Genomic DNA, 19,912 nt, shown 5'->3' on the forward strand with positions numbered 1-19,912 from the left:
TCGCAAACTAATAATTAAGCAAAATTTGAACAGTTATGCACATTGTTATTGCAAGAACGTGTATACCAATAAAACATTCATAAAACATGATAAAATTATTAAATCTAAATTCATTGTAGAAAGCACATTATCTGACAAAAGTGAGGATCTTTTCCTGTTCATGACCCTGACACTGAAAACAGGTGCACCAACCATAATGTTTTGATCTAATATAAGGCATCAATAAAGCATCAAAACACAGATATGATTATTTCATAGATCTATTAAGAAAACCCTTTAATACTGTGTTTGTGCAGAAAGAATACTGGGAAATACTGTTCTACATTACCATTTAAACATCTATAAATACCTGAAACAGTCAAGTTAGCAGACATTATCTATAAGTAATTGACTGTAGCTATATAAAAAAAGTGTTAATTAAAACAGTCCATGTAAACGCTTAGTCCATATAAATATCAGATACGAATGTGTTTTTAGAAAACATCAACAAATATAAATCATGTTTATAACCATGTGATAGAATAAGCTGAATAAACTGTAGAGATGAAACATCACACAGAGTTTCACTTCTTACCGGAGGGGGAGGAGGCGGAGCTACACGGTTTTGATGGACAGCTCTAGCAGCCAATGGAAATACTCGTTACAGAGATCACGTGGTTTCATTCATCTTTTCATCAACACGTAAAAAAAGTGAAAAGCGCTAAAAGTAGTTTATCATCGGACAGTTCATGCGCTTTACATCCTAATTCATCTGAAATACAGTTAATTACCACTGAGACACACATGTATATGCCAAATAAAAATAGTTAGATAAAATTTTTTAATCTTGATTAATTTTTTTAATCGCGATTAAAATTTTAACGCGTTAATCGCGTTAATTAACGCGATTAACGACAGCCCTAGTGATAATATTATTGGACTCGTAAACCTTAAAGCTGGTTGTGCCACCTTAAGTAGCATCAAATGCAACAAAACACTTCAAAAAAACTGAATACCAGTCTTTGACACTAATATTAAAATCTAGTTGCAGTCATTGCTAATAAAGGTGGGTCAACCATTTCTTAAGTTAAGGGGTAATACATTTTTTGTAATATATGGGTTAAATTCAAATTAAATGTAAACAGTGTTAACCAAGCATTTAAATGACAAAAGGTTAAAAATTGAAGCAGATTGCCTGTATTTTTCTGCATGTCTCCAAAAACTCAATTTGTGTTTTTCTCATGAAGGGGGTAATGTAATTTTGTGACAGTTTTCTCTTTGTCATTTTTTTTAAACGTTTTATTTCATTTCTTGTTGACCATCATGCACTGTGGCACTGTGTCAGAATGATTTATTCTTCACTCGTGTCACAAACACTCCCTCACAACAATGCTTACACATACACAGCATGATTGCATACACACTCCATCCACTGACTGAGTTCTGTATGACAGAACAAAGCATCATGGATTAGTCATCATGATATGGCTTTTTTTTTTTTATTGTGCTTTGTGGATATTGTTTAATGCAAAAACTAAAATAAAAAAGTAAGAGATAGGGCGGATCGCACCTTGCCTGTGAGGCACAAGGTGTAGTCCTGCACCTGTATGAACTGAAAATGATTACAATATGCGGGATAGGTAAGGTAAAACAGTCCTATAGCTAAAAAAGGCCATAAACAAAAAGGTTTATGGAAAAAGTGGTGGGCAAAATGACAGAAACAATGAACAATCGCGACCACATTTCCATCAACTGATGCAGCCCATGCTCAATGTGGGTACAAACGTGGGGGCAGCTCCGGAAAATGCCTCTGGGCCAGCTCTATCATCCAGGGCTAAAGGGGCTGCAACACTCCAGGGCCAGTGGTCCTGTTACACAGTGGGTCTGGATCCACTGGAAAACACTGTGCGCAATGCAGAAATACCATTCAAACATAGCCTATCATGTCTGTGTAGATGCCTGCTGATAGCACTGCTGAGATTCAAACCCAGAACACAGCGATGGTGTGCAAGTGTCTTAAACTGCTGTGCCCGCAAAGCGCCTGTCTGTAATTGTGACTCAGATGACAATCAGACCACATTTAATTAGTAATTAATGCAGAAATCCTGGTATGTTCTGGTGGTGCTCTGTATTGAATTTGTGTGTGTGTGTGTGTGTGTGTGTGTTTGTGTGTTTGTGTGTGTGTGTGTGTGTGTGTGTGTGTGTGTGTGTGTGTGTGTGTGTGTGTGTGTGCGCGCGCGCGCGCCTGTGCCACAGTAGCATTGTTGATAGAGGACAGAGTTAAGTCATTATCAGTGTTTACATTCTCCTGCCCTACCACCCAGAGGCCACTCAGCTCCTCGGCCTTGAGAGGAACCCTGGGAGTATAATACACCAGACAGTGCTGATAATTATTTGTGTTGTGTATGAAATTGCAGTCACCTGCTTCATACATCGTCTGGATTATACAGATCAATAACAAATAAAGGACACATTTAATTAAACAGATGGAGGAATATACTGGTGCTGGTCATAAAATTAGAATATCATGAAAAAGTTGATTTATTTCAGTAATTCCATTCAGAAAGTGAAACTTGTATATAATATTCATTCATTACACACAGACTGATATATTTCAAATGTTTATTTCTTTTAATGTTGATGATTATAACTGACAACTAATGAAAACCCCAAATTCAGTATCTCAGAAAATTAGAATATTGTGACAAGGTACAATATTGAAGACACCTGGTGCCACACTCTAATCAGCTAATTAACTCAAAACACCTGCAAAGGCCTTTAAATGGTCTCTCAGTCTAGTTCTGTAGGCAACACAATCATAGGGAAGACTGCTGACTTGACGGTTGTCCAAAAGACGACCATTGACACCTGACACAAAAGGTCATTGCTAAAGAGGCTGGCTGTTCACAGAGCTCTGTGTCCAAGCACATTAATAGAGGCGAAGGGAAGGAAAAGATGTGGTAGAAAAAAGTGTACAAGCAATAGGGATAACCGCACCCTGGAGAGGATTGTGAAACAAAACCCATTCAAAAATGTGGGGGAGATTCACAAAGAGTGGACTGCAGCTGGAGTCAGTGCTTCAAGAACCACCACGCACAGACATATGCAAGACATGGGTTTCAGCTGTCGCATTCCTTGTGTCAAGCCACTCTTGAACAAGAGACAGCGTCAGAAGCGTCTCGCCTGGGCTAAAGACAAAAAGGCTGCTGAGTGGTCCAAAGTTATGTTCTCTGATGAAAGTAAATTTTGCATTACCTTTGGAAATCAAGGTCCCAGAGTGTGTAGGAAGAGAGGAGAGGCACAAAATCCACGTTGCTTGAGGTCCAGTGTAAAGTTTCCACTGTCAGTGATGGTTTGGAGTGCCATGTCATCTGCTGATGTTGGTCCACTGTGTTTTCTGAGGTCCAAGGTCAACGCAGCCGTCTACCAGGACGTTTTAGAGCACTTCATGCTTCCTGCTGCTGACCAACTTTATGGAGATGCAGATTTCATTTTCCAACAGGACTTGGCACCTGCACACAGTGCCAAAGCTACCAGTACCTGGTTTAAGGACCATGGTATCCCTGTTCTTAATTGGCCATCAAACTTGCCTGACCTTAACCCCATAGAAAATCTTTGGGGTATTGTGAAGAGGAAGATGCGATACGCCAGACCCAACAATTCAGAAGAGCTGAAGGCCACTATCAGAGCAACCTGGGCTCTCATAACACCTGAGCAGTGCCACAGACTGATGGACTCCATGCCACGCCGCATTGCTGCAGTAATCCAGGCAAAAGGAGCCCCAACTAAGTATTGAGTGCTGTACATGCTCATACTTTTCATGTTCATACTTTTCAGTTGGCCAACATTTCTAAAAATCCTTTTTTTGTATTGGTCTTAAGTAATATTCTAATTTTCTGAGATACTGAATTTGGGGTTTTCATTAGTTGTCAGTTATAATCATCAACATGAAAATAAATAAACATTTGAAATATATCAGTCTGTGTGTAATGAATTAATATTATATACAAGTTTCACTTTTTGAATGGAATTACTGAAATAAATCAACTTTTTCATGATATTCAAATTTTATGACCAGCACCAGTAATGTGCAGATTCCTCCACACAGGTTCACATGATACAAATAATTAGAGATGCATGAGTACCGATACTGGTATCGGGTATTTGCCCGATACCGCGCTCATTAACTTGTACTCGTACTCGCAAACGAGGCTCCGATACTAAACATCCGATACCGTGTGCCTAGTGCACGTTGCTGCGTTATGTCTAGTTCACACTACACAGTTTTTTCCTTTATTTTCGCTCGGCGACTGGTCGGCGCTAGATTTACAGGCTCGGGAGCAACTCAGCGTTCGCTCGGCGATCAAAACTCGGCTCTCGACCTCTAAGTGTGAACTATCCAACAACTAGATCCGGATCGAGTTTTCTAGCATGTCAGATATCTGATCGAATAGGTATTGGTATCGGTATCGGCAAGTACAAAAATACATGTACTTGTACTCGGTTGGGAAAAAATGGTATTGATGCATCTCTACAAATAAACAACCTAATAATTATTAAACCTATTTTTAAAAACTATAATCATAACTGGTCAAAAGAATCACAAAAAGACACCAAAACACCTAAGCTGCAGCTCAAAGCAGAAAAAAAACAACTAACAAAAATACAGAAAAGCCCTGCCATCACCCCATGTGTATAACCACCAAAACACCCCACTAAATAAAAAACAAATATAGAACACTGAAGAGCTGGGTTGCCACTAATGCCAGCTAATTAATCCACCATCGAGTGACAGCAAAAAGGTATAAAAAAAAGGGGGCTCACGGGCAGATCCTTCATCCTGACCTTACGTGCAACAGGAACACCCAAAGAGGTCTTCAATTCTGACCTTAAGCCCATAAGGAGAAGCTGGGCAGGTCCTCAAGTGGACTTTTGTGTAATATGTGTTCCTTAAAAAAAAGTTAGTTTTACATAGGTTTTGTTTTGGGCAATATAAGCATGGCATTTTGTTTAATCATATGAAATCAATTTCTACACTAAGAAACCAATATTGTAGGAAATTATTAAATAAAATAATGAACTATTGACTGCTTACCCAAATGTTATGCATTGTGAATTGAATTTCATAAAATCTCATAAACATGGCTAAGTTTTAAATCATTTCAAGTTCCTGGGTCATAGCACATGATAATTGAATCACCATAATAAAAAACCATGACGGAGATATATTAACCTTTTCACTGTACCACAAAAGTCGATTAACATTTTTAACAATGCATTTTTAAAAAAAGCTAGTTTGCATTATAGCATTAATTTAAAGGTCATCACCAACCTATTTATTATTGTTTTTATTCCAGGTGGTAATGACTAACTGATTGACTCACAACCAACAATTTAGTCATTGTGTAGTTAAAGATTGGGCTATGTTGCAAAAAACTGAAATTTTCACTGACCAAGTTAATTGTATTTTATAAATAAAAAGCAAATTGTGGCTGCGACACACTCAAAGTTGGGGCAGAGGCAAGTTTATCTTTCCTTTTAAGTACCCTTTTAGATCATTTGGGAAATAAGAATACTGATTGTTGCAGTTTTGTAAGCCCATTCTTGCTTGAGACTTATTCATTTTATATCCAGTCATGATATTATCACCTGTTAACAATTCACATGCTTATTGTGGAATGTTTTAAAACAGTGTAACCAAATAATCTATGAACTTAACTTTATTTTGCCCCATGTCTACTTTTTTGAGTGTGTTGCAGGCAAATTCAAATCATCAGGTTGGTTAGGCAGAAACCATGTCTTTGTCAGTTAAATAAAGGTTTAAGGTGATTAAGAAATTACAGATTCTCGTTTTTTATTGGATTTTACAAAATGTCTCAAGTTTTCCACGAACAGGGTTTATATTTTGTTACTGTAGCAATATAATAAATGCCAGTGATGCAGCTATTTGCATTTAATTTCCAAGCAATGTAGTTTAAATAAATACAAAACAGTCATTAAATGTCATACATCCATATGATTGCTTGCTCTGTTTTTTCCAACTGTATATTTAATACGTCTCTTTCTGTTTGTGTAGCTGCTCAGGGTGAAGAGAGGGAGTGTGCGTACGCAGAACAGCAGCAGGCTCTGGCCGATCGCATTGGTGGAGGAGGGGAGGGGCGTGTCTTCCTAGAGAATTCAACTATTCGCTGTAGTCAGGGAGGTCGGTGCTATGGATTGTGGGAAAAGAAGCAACATGGAGTGAGGCTGGTCAAACAAGGTACATATAGGATTGTTAAAATCTTTCAGCCTGAATATACCCAGCTTCAGCTGTGTGTTTCTCTTTTAAAAATATCTTACCACAATTGAATGTATTTATGTATAAATTGTTTTGGCACAGTGACAGTCCAAATAACTTAGTCCAAGTCCATTCAATTCGTTCAACCATTTGTTTGGTCTGATGTCTCTGGTCACCATTTGTTTTTCACCTTCAGATAATGGAAAATTATTTATTTATTAATTTCAACTTCAGCTCTGTCTTCACTGCAGCTACATCATGATTGCAGGAGTATAACAAAGTTTAAAACAAGCCTTTTTTGCACTTACATTTAAATGTACAGTGGGGCCAAAAAGTATTTAGTCAGCCACTGATTGTGCAAGTTCTCCTACTTAGAAAGATGAGAGAGGTCTGTAATTTTCATCATAGGTACACTTCAACTATGAGAGACAAAATGAGAAAAAGAAAAAAAAAGAATTTATTTGTAAATTATGGTGGAAAATAAGTATTTGGTCACCCACAAACAAGCAAGATTTCTGGCTCTCACAGACCTGTAACTTCTTCTTTAAGAAGCTCTTCTGTCCTCCACTTGTTACCTGTATTAATGGCACCTGTTTGACCTCGTTATCTGTATAAAAGACACCTGTCCACAGCCTCAAACAGTCAGACTCCAAACTCAACCATGGCCAAGACCAAAGAGCTGTCGAAGGACACCAGGAAGAAAATTGTAGACCTGCACCAGGCTGGGAAGAGTGAATCTACAATAGGCAAGCAGGTTGGTGTGAATAAATCAACTGTGGGAGCAATTGTAAGAAAATGGAAGACATACAAGACCATTGATAATCTCCCTCGATCTGGTGCCCACGCAAGATCTCACCCCGTTGGGTCAAAATGATCATGAGAACGGTGAGCAAAAACCCCAGAACTACACGGAGGGACCTGATGAATGACCTGCAGAGAGCTGGGACCAAAGTATCAAAGGCTACCATCAGTAACACACTACGCCGAGAGAAACTCAAATCCTGCAGTGCCAGGCGTGTCCCCCTGCTTAAGCCAGTACATGTCCAGGCCCGTCTGAAGTTTGCCAGAGAGCATATAGATGATCCAGAAGAGGATTGGGAGAATATCATGTGGTCAGATGGAACTTTTTGGTAAAAACTCAACTCGTCGTGTTTGGAGGAAGAAGAAGAACCCAAGAACACCATACCTACTGTGAAGCATGGGGGTGGAAACATCATGCTTTGGGGCTGTTTTTCTGAAAAGGGGACAGGACGACTGATCCGTGTTAAGGGAAGAATGAACAGGGCCATGTATCGTGAGATTTTAAGCCAAAACCTACTTCCATCAGTGAGAGCATTGAAGATGGAACGTGGCTGGGTCTTCCAGCGTGACAATGATCCCAAACACACCGCTCGGGCAACGAAGGAGTGGCTCCGTAAAAAGCATTTCAAGGTCCTGGAGTGGCCTAGCCAGTCTCCAGACCTCAACCCCATAGAAAATTTGTGGAGTCTGTGTTGCCCAGCGACAGCCCCAAAACATCACTGCTCTAGAGGAGATCTGCATGGAGGAATGGGCCAAAATACCAGCTACAGTGTGTGCAAACCTGGTGAAGACTTACAGGAAACGTTTGACCTCTGTCATTGCCAACAAAGGTTATGTTACAAAGTATTGAGTTGAACTTTTGTTATTAACCAAATACTTATTTTCCACCATAATTTACAAATAAATTCTTTAAAAATCCTACAATGTGATTTCCTGGATTTTTTTTTCTCATTTTGTCTCTCATAGTTGAAGTGTACCTATGATGAAAATTACAGACCTCTCTCATCTTTCTAAGTAGGAGAACTTGCGCAATCAGTGGCTGACTAAATACTTTTTAACCCCACTGTAAGTACATTATGAGCCAATGGCAAGTCACCTGGATTTCTGTAAAATCCTTTAAGAACAAATTTATCCTAAAATGAATTGGAAATTGACGTATAAATAATCATAAAGGATCCTTATCCAACCTTTCCTTTCCCCAGACGTGACCAGTTATCTTTGTTGAGCAGGCGGCCAGGCTGGTGGCACTGCTAAAACTTGTATTTACATGAAGTGCAATTTACCCATACTGTGGGCATGCTATGTACATTCCTATACCATGACAATGATCAGGATCATCTTTTTTGCCTGAATACCAGGATGTCTATCACGTCATAATCACATACAAGTAAAATGATGCTGAAGGTTATTGAACACAGACTAGAGCCTTTTATTGAAATAGAACTACCAGGTGTACAAGCACGATTTAGAAAAGACAGGTGAACAGGAAATATTGCAGATGTATGCTGGATTTTGGAAAAGGCCAAGAAATACCAGAAGGAAGTGAACATGTGCTTTATTGATTACAGTAAAGCTTTTGACTGTTGACAATACAAAATTAGATAATGTCTTTGGCAAGATGGGAATTCCAAAACTTCTCATTGTTCTACTAAGGAATCTACACTGATTTATGCCACAATAGTGACAGAAAGTGGACAAACAGACTGGTTCCACAATAGCTTTAAGATTTAAGACAGGGCTGCATTCTGTTACCATTCCTTTTGAGAGTACCTTGTATGGCAAAAAAGACAACCAAATCAAACCTAACTTCTCTGAAGCTCTACTATTTTGATATTATGATACTATTATGCTTGGGAGAGTTGAGGGTAATGCCTAGTTCACACTACACGATTTTTGCCCTGACTTTTGCTTGCCGACTGGTCGGCTCTAGATTTGCCTGCTCGGGAGCAACTCGGCGTTCACTCGAAGATTGAAACTCGGCTCTCAATCGCTATTTGTGAACTGTTCAACAACTAGATCCGAGCGGCTCGGTGACTGAAGATAATTATCTAGCTTGCTTGATATCTGGATATGAGTCGGCCGGCTTTCAATGAGTGCGGTGTCGAACAGCCAATGAGAACGCAAGATACAGGGTGAGGGGAAACGCAGGGGAGGCATTGTAAAAAGGTAGGACGTGCACTCACTCTAGTTTTACAGTATTTCTGACCCTACCGTTCTCTACAAAACATAACACCAATTTTGCATTACAAAAAATATTTATTAACCTCCAACTCACTATAGAACAAATAATCCCCGCTGGCCACGTAGCCCAATTCACTCAAATTCATTTATTTTGTCTCCTTTCTTTTACGCTGCACATCAACTTTGATCGCTCGCTACTTGTTGACGTGCATTTTTGGGCGTGGTATCATTAAACTCCTCGTCACTTCTTACGTTTGTTTTCGTGACCAAACGTAGTTTGGGAGACCAGAGAAGCTTGCCTGCGATTCCAGTTGGTGATGGATCGTGTAGTGTGAAACCCCCTATCACCGATCAGTCATGTAGTGTGAAAGCCACACCGACTTAAAAGACTTACAAGAGATCCAGTCGTGTAGTGTGAACTGCACAGCAACCTGACGACTTGGAATGTCACTGTGTACTGTGTGTGCTGTGTTACAGTACTGTGACAGTATACTATCTAAGCTGTGGGTTTAGGACCTTGTTTAAGGTCCCAACAGTGACAACCTGACAGTGGTGAGGCTTTAACCAGTTCATTACTAGTCCAGTATCTTAACCGCTAGGCTACAACCGTATTTAGAGCTAAGATTAAAGCTATTACATAACAGTTAACATAGTCAATTTATTATTATTTATGGTCTGGGTCATCTATCACCATGCCTAATTTACCTTGGCGCCACCCCAGCAACCTGGTTTCCTTTTTAACCATATAAAAATGAATATAGCAATCAATGTGTAAGGTTTACCTGCTCTTGGTAAGAAAGAACATATTTTAATGCTTCATCAGAGAGTAAAATCAATATGAATTTGAAAAACATGTAGTGTGAACTGTACAGCAACCTGACAACTTGGAAAGTCGTGTAGTGTAAACGTGGCATAAAAGAGAAAGAGAACGATTAGCCAACTAAATGGATGGATACAATTAGATGAACAATGAAGCCACTAAGAAGCCTGAAGACCCAAAGAGAAGACAGGATGTTCTGGTGAAACACTGTCCATATGTACATCAGGAGCTGAATTTGATTCAACTATTGGACAGCTTTCTAGATACCATGCCATATTTTTCTTAAAATCCGTGGTTCTTATACAGTTCAGGGTTTAAAATAAGAAAGACAGAAAAACGAAAGAAAAAAAGACACACATACTGCATGTCTTTTTTGCAAAACACCACCTGTTTTCCAACATGTCTGCCAGTGTTTTGTCTACTAAGGAGGCAGAAGTTTAATCTATTGGCAGAAAAGCAAAAAGGCACCCCACACTAATGTCAAAACATTATCGTAACTGTAATGGTGTGGGACTGCTTTGTGTTGGGTCGGGATTGACTACAGGTATTGAAAAGCATTTTACAGGAGAATGACGGGTAATGCAGTATAACCAGCAATAAACCAACAGTATGTGGACAGCCACACCCTTGCTAACAGGTGTACAACTCCGTATTATTGTCATGGTTTAGGAATAGGATGTCCAAGAAGTTTATGGTCAAGTGTCCACACACAATAACCATATAGTGTGGTTATTCAGGTGTACTGAAACTAAATGGAATAAATATAAATCAGTTAATAATGTAAAAGCTAGGCTGTTTGTAGACATGTATATTGCCTTTTTCCATTGCATGGACTGTACAGTAGAGTACAGTACACAACCAAATCCAGAACTTTTTTTTGCTGACAAACATTCCCCACCAGACGCTAGAGCACACACACCAGAGTAACTGTAAACAATTGCAATAGCAACAACTGGACTATCTAGTGGCCATCCGCTTGTTAAGTGGTGACGTGTCGACCTTATGATACGTCACATCCGGGTCCAAGTTGGCTGAGTCCCTCGTATTTTCAATATGCCACAGTGCTGTGTCCCGTACTGCTTCAACAGGTCTGAGTCGAAAAAAAAACTACTTAACTGTCTTTTTACCGCTTTCCTTGCGATTAGATATCATGAAGTTATATTTTTGTTCATAATTCCATGTAAAAAGGTAAACTGTCATTGTATATTTATTACACGTGTTTCAAGCTTTTTCTTTTTTAATTTCATAGAATAATGTGAGATTCTGGATTTTTACTATATAAGCTATAAGCTATACTGATTAAAAGTAAAACCAAAGAGTTAGAAATGTCAGTTTTCATGTAATGAATTAAAAATATGACATTGACTTATCCATTAATCCAAGTTTCTTATAAAAACAAAATAAAAACTCACTATGTTGGCAAAACAAAAGGTTCACAGGTTTGGCCATAGTTGTTTGCGTTTGCGATTAAAGGTTCGTTTGGCCCCGGAAATGGTCCTAACTTAACAAGCGAATTATTTGACTGTCATATTTGATTAATTAATGGCACAATTTCTAGCTACACACATATGGCCCACTTGGCCCGTGTTCTTGGTTACTGGTCAGGAAGGGTAACCACATTTAGCACTAATACTTAGGTGCAGTAAAATTGACATGAATGTTAAAAAAAAGTCGTACCACAGGCTACCATGCAGTAGAAAAGGGCCACATGAGCGTTCTTTTGCATTTAGAACATTTAAAAAAAATGGGTTGTTTTTGAGAATCTTTCTGGATCTTTCAGGTTGCTGGACGTATCTTGGTGACAAACAGACATGCCACGATGATGTTTGCCAGGTTACGACACCACCCTCTCAAAACCAGAATGGCAGCTACCGCTTCTGCTGCTGTAGCAGAGACATGTGCAACCTTAACTTCACTGAGGATTTCCCGCTACCCAGACCCACCACCGCACAGCCAATCTGTAAGTTCATGTCAGCTTTTCAAGTGTAGCTTTAAATAGACCAACATATTTACATTTTCAGCACTTAGCTGATGTTTTTATCCAAAGCGACTTACAGTGCTGTGACAGTATACTATCTAAGCTGAGGGTTTAGGGCCTTGTTAAAGGTCCCAACAGTGACAACCTGACAGTGGTGAGGCTTGAACCAGTTCATTACTAGTCCAGTATCTTAACCGCTAGGCTACAACTGTATTTAGAGCTAAGATTAAAGCTATTACATAACAGTTAACATAGTCAAGAATATTTATTATTATTTATGGTCTGGGTCATCTATCACCACTAGCGTAATTTACCTTGGCGCCACCCCAGCAACCTGGTTTCCTTTTTAACCATATAAAAATGAATATAGCAATCAATGTGTAAGGTTTACCTGCTCTTGGTAAGAAAGAACATATTTTAATGCCTCATCAGAGAGTAAAATCAATATGAATTTGAAAAACATGAACCGCCTGAATTGATTACTGAGGACACCCAAGTGCACAGCTGAGAAAATATACTCGAAAACAAGTAGAGGATGGCGCAGTGGCTCAGTGGGTAACACTGTCACCTCACAGCAAGAAGGTCCTGTGTTTGATTAGCTAGTTGAGCGGTCTGGGTCCTTTCTGTGTGGAGTTTGTATGTTCTCCCCATGTCTGTGTGGGTTTCATATGGGAGCTCCGGTTTCCTCCCACAGTCCAAAGACATGCAAGTGAGGTGAATTGGAGACACAAAATTGTCCATGACTGTGTTTGACATTAAACTGATGAATCTTGTGTAACCTGTCCTGTCATGAAGTGTGTAAAACATGACGTTAAAATCCTAATAAATAAATTTAAAAAACCAAGCAGAAAATAACTACACTGAGTTTAAAAAATATAATTATCACATTGAGCAGGGCGTAAATTCATCAAGTACAAAAATGTAAACATATTAGGATCTTAATAATAGTTTAAATCTGAAGGTTGTGCTGTCGACCTGGCCGGGCATCCAAACAGGCTGTACTGTACCTGAGGGATAGAGGTTGACAGGGTTTTATTGGCACTGTACAATTGCGACCTCTGTTGGCTGGTCAAGGTGCTGGTGCTAATGATGGATGATTTTTGTAGTGCTTAGGGTGTCTCTCTACATGCGGTAAGGCCCCTCTGTGAGAGTTCACCATTGGCAGAAAACATCCAGCCATGACTGCAGTTGTTGGAGGGCCAGCGTGAAGTTGAAGTTACCTCCCTGCCTTTTGCAGCCTCCACTCTTCTTAGAAGGCCTGTCACAAGATTTGTGGTGAAGGAGTCTCATCTCCATTCAGTTAGTTACGTCAGTATTTCTCATACAAAATAAAGTGTCACCGAGTGAAAACTTGTATAATTCCATGAATGTGCTCAGGATCAACATAACTACTGGATTCCCAAATAAGCCCAATTGAAACCCAGTTACATGCTAGTAATACTAGCTAACACCACTTTATGTATTTGCTTTAGACTTAAGAACTCTGTATTGCTCCCTAGTGGCTATAGACTTTAATTTACAGTTAAATATCCAGGGATATAATAAGCAGACTTAATCATAATACCAATCATGCCATGAAATGACACAAATGTGCTGAATGTGGCATCAAAGTCCAAACAAACAGATATCCAGGGCATGCTGCATTTTATTTTAAGGGTTGTTTTTTTCCCGACTTGCTCTCATATTTTATTATCATATTTTCATCATGTTCCACATACCTGATTTGGTGCATTTTTACACCAGTTTTTATCCGGATTTGGGACTGGCACCAAGACAAGTGCACCCCCAATGATTAGGCTGTTTGGCTGTTTTGCCAGTTTATTTTAATCAATAACTAAATGACAAGCTTACAGTGTCCTATCAAAATATAAAACACATTAGATTTCAACAAGTCACACATGCTTTACCGAATTGAAAAGAGCATCACAGTAAACATGGCAGATTTTTAAATAGATAGAGGCGGCACGGTGGGTGGAGTGGTCTTTCTTTGTGGAGCTTGCATGTTCTCCCCGTGTCTGCGTGGGTTTCCTCCTGGGGCTCCGGTTTCCCTTCACAGTCTAAAAACATGCAAGTGAGGTGAATTGAAGATACTAAATTGTCCATGACTATTTGACATTAAACTTGAACTGATGAATCTTGTGTAACCATTAATAACCTGTCCTGTCATGAATGTAACCAAAGTGTGTAAAACATGATGTTAAAATCCTAATAAATAATAAACTGAATCGATAGCAAACAGTTTGTTGCAAGCACTAATTTAACATGCTGATCATAATTAACAGATATGAAGTCACAATACCAAAGGTCTTTCTGAGTTTTACCTTTTTACTGGGACAGGATGCAAAATATACACATCATTTTTGTAGAAATAAAGATAAACATTACACACAGATCAGCATGTGCAGAGTTTAACATGCAGTCAGACTCCATACTGACACAATACAGTTTTTGTTTATGATTTTAATGTGTAATAATTGTGTTGTTTAAAAACAAAAATGTTCAGAGTTTCAAATTGGTGTTTTTGCTCTGTACAGACTGTAGTTGCACTCTTAATGGGAATCAAGCCTCAGCTGTTGGAAATGAATTAAAAAGTTGTTCGTCAGTTATCAGATAACCGATTAACCAATGACATTCATCTAACCCCTGACCAGATACTCGCCATCTCTACCGGGAGGAGGCCATCTTGATTGCCCTGGCAAGTGTATCTGTGGTGGCAGTCCTGGTTGTGGTGCTCTTTTTCTGCCACCGTGTGCTTAGAGGTGAGTTGCCTGTTGTAGTGTACCCCTTACCTTTAAGCTCATTGAATTTTGGTTTGTGGAATTAATGTTGTGTGTGTGTGTGTGTGTGTGTGTGTGTGTGTGTGTGTGTGTGTGTGTGTGTGTGTGTGTGTGTGTGAGAAACAGGACATGGTAAGCAGAGTCTTCATAACTTAAATATGATGGAAGCTGCAGTTTCCCCCCATTTACTGGACCTGGATAATCTTAAACTACTAGAGGTGAGACACTAGTGGGTTTTAATCTGCATTAACATAATACTTATAGAAAAACATAACTTTTACTGGTTAATTTGCACTATGGTGTAACCAAACATCTTTAGAGTTTGCTGAGTTTATAAAGTAAGAAATAAACTGTACATAGACAAACTATCAGGAGCATAATGCTTTACTGGCTTGTTCTTTTGTGGCACAGCTAATGCCAAGTTCACACTACACGACTTTCTGATTTGCCGGGTCGCTGTACAGTTCACACTACACGACTGAATCTTTTGCACTCGGGAGTCTTTCAGTCGGTGTGTATTTCACACTACACGACTGATCGGCGATAGGGGGTTTCACACTACATGACCTATCACCAACTGGAATCGCAGGCAAGCTTTTCTGGTCTCCCAAGTGATGAGGGGTTTAATGATAACATGTCCAAAAATGCACGTCAACAAGTAGCGAGTGATCAAAGTTGTTTGTGCGCTGATGTGCAGCGTAAAATCAAGGAGGAAAAATAAATGAATCTGAGTGGATTTGGCAACACGAACAGTATGGATTGTTCTATAGTAAGTTGGAGGTTAATTAATATTTTTGCAATGCAACGTTGGTGTTATGTTTTGTCCCACCTGTTTACACTCCTCTCCTGCGTTTCCCCTCACACTGTATCCTGCCTTCTAATTGGCTGTTCGACATAGCACTCATTGCCAGTCGTGCAACTCAGATCAGATATCTGACATGCTAGAAATCTCGATCCGGTCGCCGAGTGCTACTACTCGAGTCGTTGAGTAGTTCACACTTAGCGATTGAGAGCCGAGTTTTGATCGCCGAGCAAACGCCGAGTTGCCCCCGAGCCGGCAAATCTAGCGCCGACCAGTTGACGAGCGAAAATAAGGGCAAAAATCGTGTAGTGTGAACTAGGCATAACATTACAGAGAGATGATAACGTGTATTATACAACAGGTAGTTCCGACCTTACAATCTGATTGGTTGAGAAGCGTTCTAAACGTGCTGATATTCGTGATAACAGCACGGTCTTTTCACACCACAATGGTATTACTCCGCTGACGCGTTGCCATTAACGACAAGCTTCATGCACACAAACGCGCACGCAGGCGACACAGCCTTTTTTTCCCGGTCGCGTTTTAAATCCGTTATCTGATATACAATCTAGCGCACTGTGTAGGGAACATAACCAATTGTCTAATTCACTATCTAGTGCACTATGTAGGGAACATATATCCATGATCTGATACACAATCTAGTGCACTATGTAGGGAACATTAATGTGTTTGTAACACGAACAGTTAATTAAGCCCAGTTAGCAGCTCCTAGTAGTTCTGTTTTCATCCATGGTGTGTGCGAGAGGTTTTTTTTATTTCTTTTTTTCCCTTCGGAGGTTCTTGCCTTCTTCTTCTTGTTGTTCTTACCTCCCTGAAATGAGTTTTTGCAACTTGGGATGTCTGCTTTGTAGTGTTAAACTTTATATTCGTTGTGGAACTACTTTTTGGCGGAAGGTATTGTCAATATTAAAGCATATTTATTATGAAATTCAGGGCTTCTTTGATTTATTTTCTTTCTTTATTTTGTAAAAACTGTTGTATAAAAGCAATAGAACACTCGAGGTCGTGTGTTATCGCGAATAACATCACGGCTGTGATGATCTACGACACTCACCTTCGGTTCGTGCCTGCGACCAAATCACAGCCGTGATGTTATTCGCGATAACACACTCCCTCTATTGCTTAAGAGAAGCACACTTTTTCAAAGATTATGGAATCCTCAAAAGGGACAAAATACACTCAATGCGTAAACACATACATAAAGCATTATCAGCACACTATACTACAGAAAAGTCTGTTACACTAGCAATACTACGGCAATTCAGTTAGCAATCGGTTAGTCAAAATGTCCAAGATGTCAAAGTCTAAAGCAGCTAAAAACACAACTTGGGTAACTGAGTTTGGAAAACTCCCAATCAATACTGTGGATGCAGAGGGGGGCGTGTCAAAACACGGACAAGTATTTTCGTATTTTAGACTGTCTTTGGATGTTCTAGGTTTACATTCAACTGTTAAGGTAGGCTTGTATTGTATAATAATGTTGATATGATATAATTATGTATATCTGAGCAAACAATGATTAAACACAGATGGAAGGATTACACAGAATCTTAGACACTTCTGTTGATCTCAACTATGTAGAAGATGAAGTCAGACAGGCCTTGAGATCACTACCAAAACAAAAGGCCACATGAATTAATAACATTGCACTGGAAATATTTAAGCTTCTGAAGAAATGGCAGTTAAAGTGCTCACCAAATTATGCCAACAAATCTGGAAAATAACTCAATGACCAGCAGATTGGAGGAGGCCAGTATAGTCCCAATTCCAAAGAAATGATAAAAAGAAGTGTGCAAATTTATTGTACAATCTTCCTCATATCACACACCAGTAAAATGATGCTGATGATTATTTAATGCAGACTAGAGCCTTACATTGAAAGAGAACTGCCAGATGTACAAGCAGGATTTAGAAAAGCCAGAAGAACAAATGTACACTGGATTGTGGAAAAAAAGCCAAGAAATTCAATAAAACTGTCAAAAAGGCAAACAAATGGATCCTCAACCAAACTAAACCTAACCTCTCACTTAAAGCCCAGTTAACCACACTGAAGCTCTCTTATCTTTGAGACAAACCAATTCATTGGAAAAGACAATTATGCTTGGAAAATTTGAAAGTAAAAGATGGCCATCAGCCAGGTGGATTGATACAACTATACTATAGGAACAATAATTAAGACCTTTAAGAAGCCTGAAGTGCTTCCTGTTGCCATGTCTGGTGTTGGATCCCAGCCAATGACAGCTTTGAAGCGTTTTCTGGGAGCGCCGCGGTCACGTTTGCCCTGTTTCAGCTCACCAAGGAAGATGGATTTAGGCATTCGTGTGTCCTCCTTGCTACGTGTCCAGCCCAACGAAGTTGCTGCTGTAGCTGTATGGACTCCAGAAACATGTAGTTTAATTTAAATACAATATGTTTTAAAGATGAGCCTAAACGTGCTAAAGGCATTAAATCTTGTCCCAGCAACCATGCAGATTGGTTACATTTTAGAACCGTATTTTCCACTAGGATTTTGGATAGAAGAGGCATAAATAATAGAAGAGAATTTTAGAACTACTCAGCAAATGCACATGCTCTTAACAGTGCTTTTTCTATTGGGCTGCTTCTTGCTCGTCAATCAGGTTACTTAAAAAGGAAGCATTTTTAAAATTTCCAGATTTAAAACAAACATAGTACATAGTATGTACTTTCTACAGGACTTTTGTTTTCACTTGGGTAAATCAGTTAACTGCAGCTTGTCAGCCTTATTCAGTTATTAAAATCCACAGCATTTCCAGATCTTACATTGACTATGTCCACCCTTTTACAACAGCTTATTAAAATTGCCTCCCTAAGCAGAGCAAAATCAGTAGGTGGTACTACAATTCTCATCATGAGCTATAGTCTTAGCTGATTTAAAGCTAATGCCAGATTCAAAGACAGCACAGAGAGATATAGGAATTATACTGATACCTGTGACTGTATAAAGTAGAAACATTTATTAGGAAAATGCATTCAGATACTGTATCCTAAAAGAAATTAATAACAAAAGCTATTTGATCAGGCATCAGCAATATGACCACTGGCCAGTTTATATAGAGTTTATGTTTCAACTGTGTACAAGTAAATAAGTGCAATGTGACAGGGTCGAATGTTACAGATATCTTATGTATGTCTAGCGCTGCTGGCCTGGTGCAGAATAAAAGTAGAAGTTAGCCATTTAGCAAGTTGGCCTTGTTTACTTGTTAGCATATTGTATTGATCATAATGGATTAAAGGTTTTCTGGAAGGCATGTCTGTAATGCAACTAGCAGAAGAAACATTAAATGCTTTTACACAATAAGCATTTTGCACTTCATTCTCCACAAGGCTGCCTTTCACACAATACATGGCAAAACTGCTTACTTACTGGGAAGCTTGGAAACAAGCCACAGTATTGACCAACAGTATTGCTTGTTTTATTCACATGGAATTTTGTATTATATGTTTGGAAACATTATTGCTTTAGTCACATAAGTCATTAAATCTCTGAAGCCACACAAGTGATACCAGGGTCAGTAGTTGTGGAATTGCTGTCTAAGTGCCATTGCTTTTTGCATAATGCTATTATTTGCACTGCTGGTAGATACTTGTTGCCTTTCGTTGGGTTAGTACTGAGCAATGACTAAAAAGCTGATTCTATCTAATCTATTTATCTAAAATGAAAACCCTGTCTCACTGTTTCACAAATTTTCTAGTGACTATGCGGAAACCTTGCATGGAACACACAAACAAATAATAAACTACACGAGATTCACACCAACATCAGAAATAAACCAAAAATACATTATGGAAAACGTACAGACCAAGTTATCTACACTAGATGTAGAATAGGCCATTTCAGACTGACACACCAACCCCATAAGACCCCAGAGGTTGCGAAGAATATCAGGCACTAATCACCATAAAACACATCCTGAACTAATGCCCAAAGTACAACAGTGAAAGACAAATACTACGTTTGCCCAGTAATACAGGTCATACAGAAATAGGCACCCAGGTGGCGCAGCGGGATATTCTGAGATTCTCAATTGGCAGTGCCTGTAGCAGACAATAATAGGCTACCATGTCTGCTGACTGCACACAGGTCGGGGGAGACGTAAGCAGCAACATAACCTCCTCGAGTGCAATCAGGGATCCCCAGCAGTGGAAGACAGATTGACTATGCTAAATCTGGAGAAAAAGGAGGGAAATGCATAAATAAATAGGTAAAAAAACAATGATTAAAAACGATGATAAAAAAATATGATATAATCATATA

General features: G+C 39.1%; 1 protein-coding gene across 1 annotated transcript in view; it reads left to right on the top strand.

Moving 5' to 3' along the window:
- The window catches only part of bmpr2a (bone morphogenetic protein receptor, type II a (serine/threonine kinase)), a 61,490-nt gene that overhangs the window by 16,760 nt on the left and 24,818 nt on the right, over positions 1–19,912 (top strand). The window contains exons 2-5 of the mRNA XM_062996857.1: positions 6,056–6,238; positions 11,839–12,018; positions 14,688–14,795; positions 14,940–15,031. Of these exons, the coding sequence (XP_062852927.1) occupies positions 6,056–6,238; positions 11,839–12,018; positions 14,688–14,795; positions 14,940–15,031 (563 nt within the window). The remainder of the gene's footprint in view (positions 1–6,055; positions 6,239–11,838; positions 12,019–14,687; positions 14,796–14,939; positions 15,032–19,912) is intronic.

This window comes from Trichomycterus rosablanca, chromosome 6 (genome assembly GCF_030014385.1).
Source record: "Trichomycterus rosablanca isolate fTriRos1 chromosome 6, fTriRos1.hap1, whole genome shotgun sequence".
NCBI lineage: Eukaryota > Metazoa > Chordata > Actinopteri > Siluriformes > Trichomycteridae > Trichomycterus > Trichomycterus rosablanca.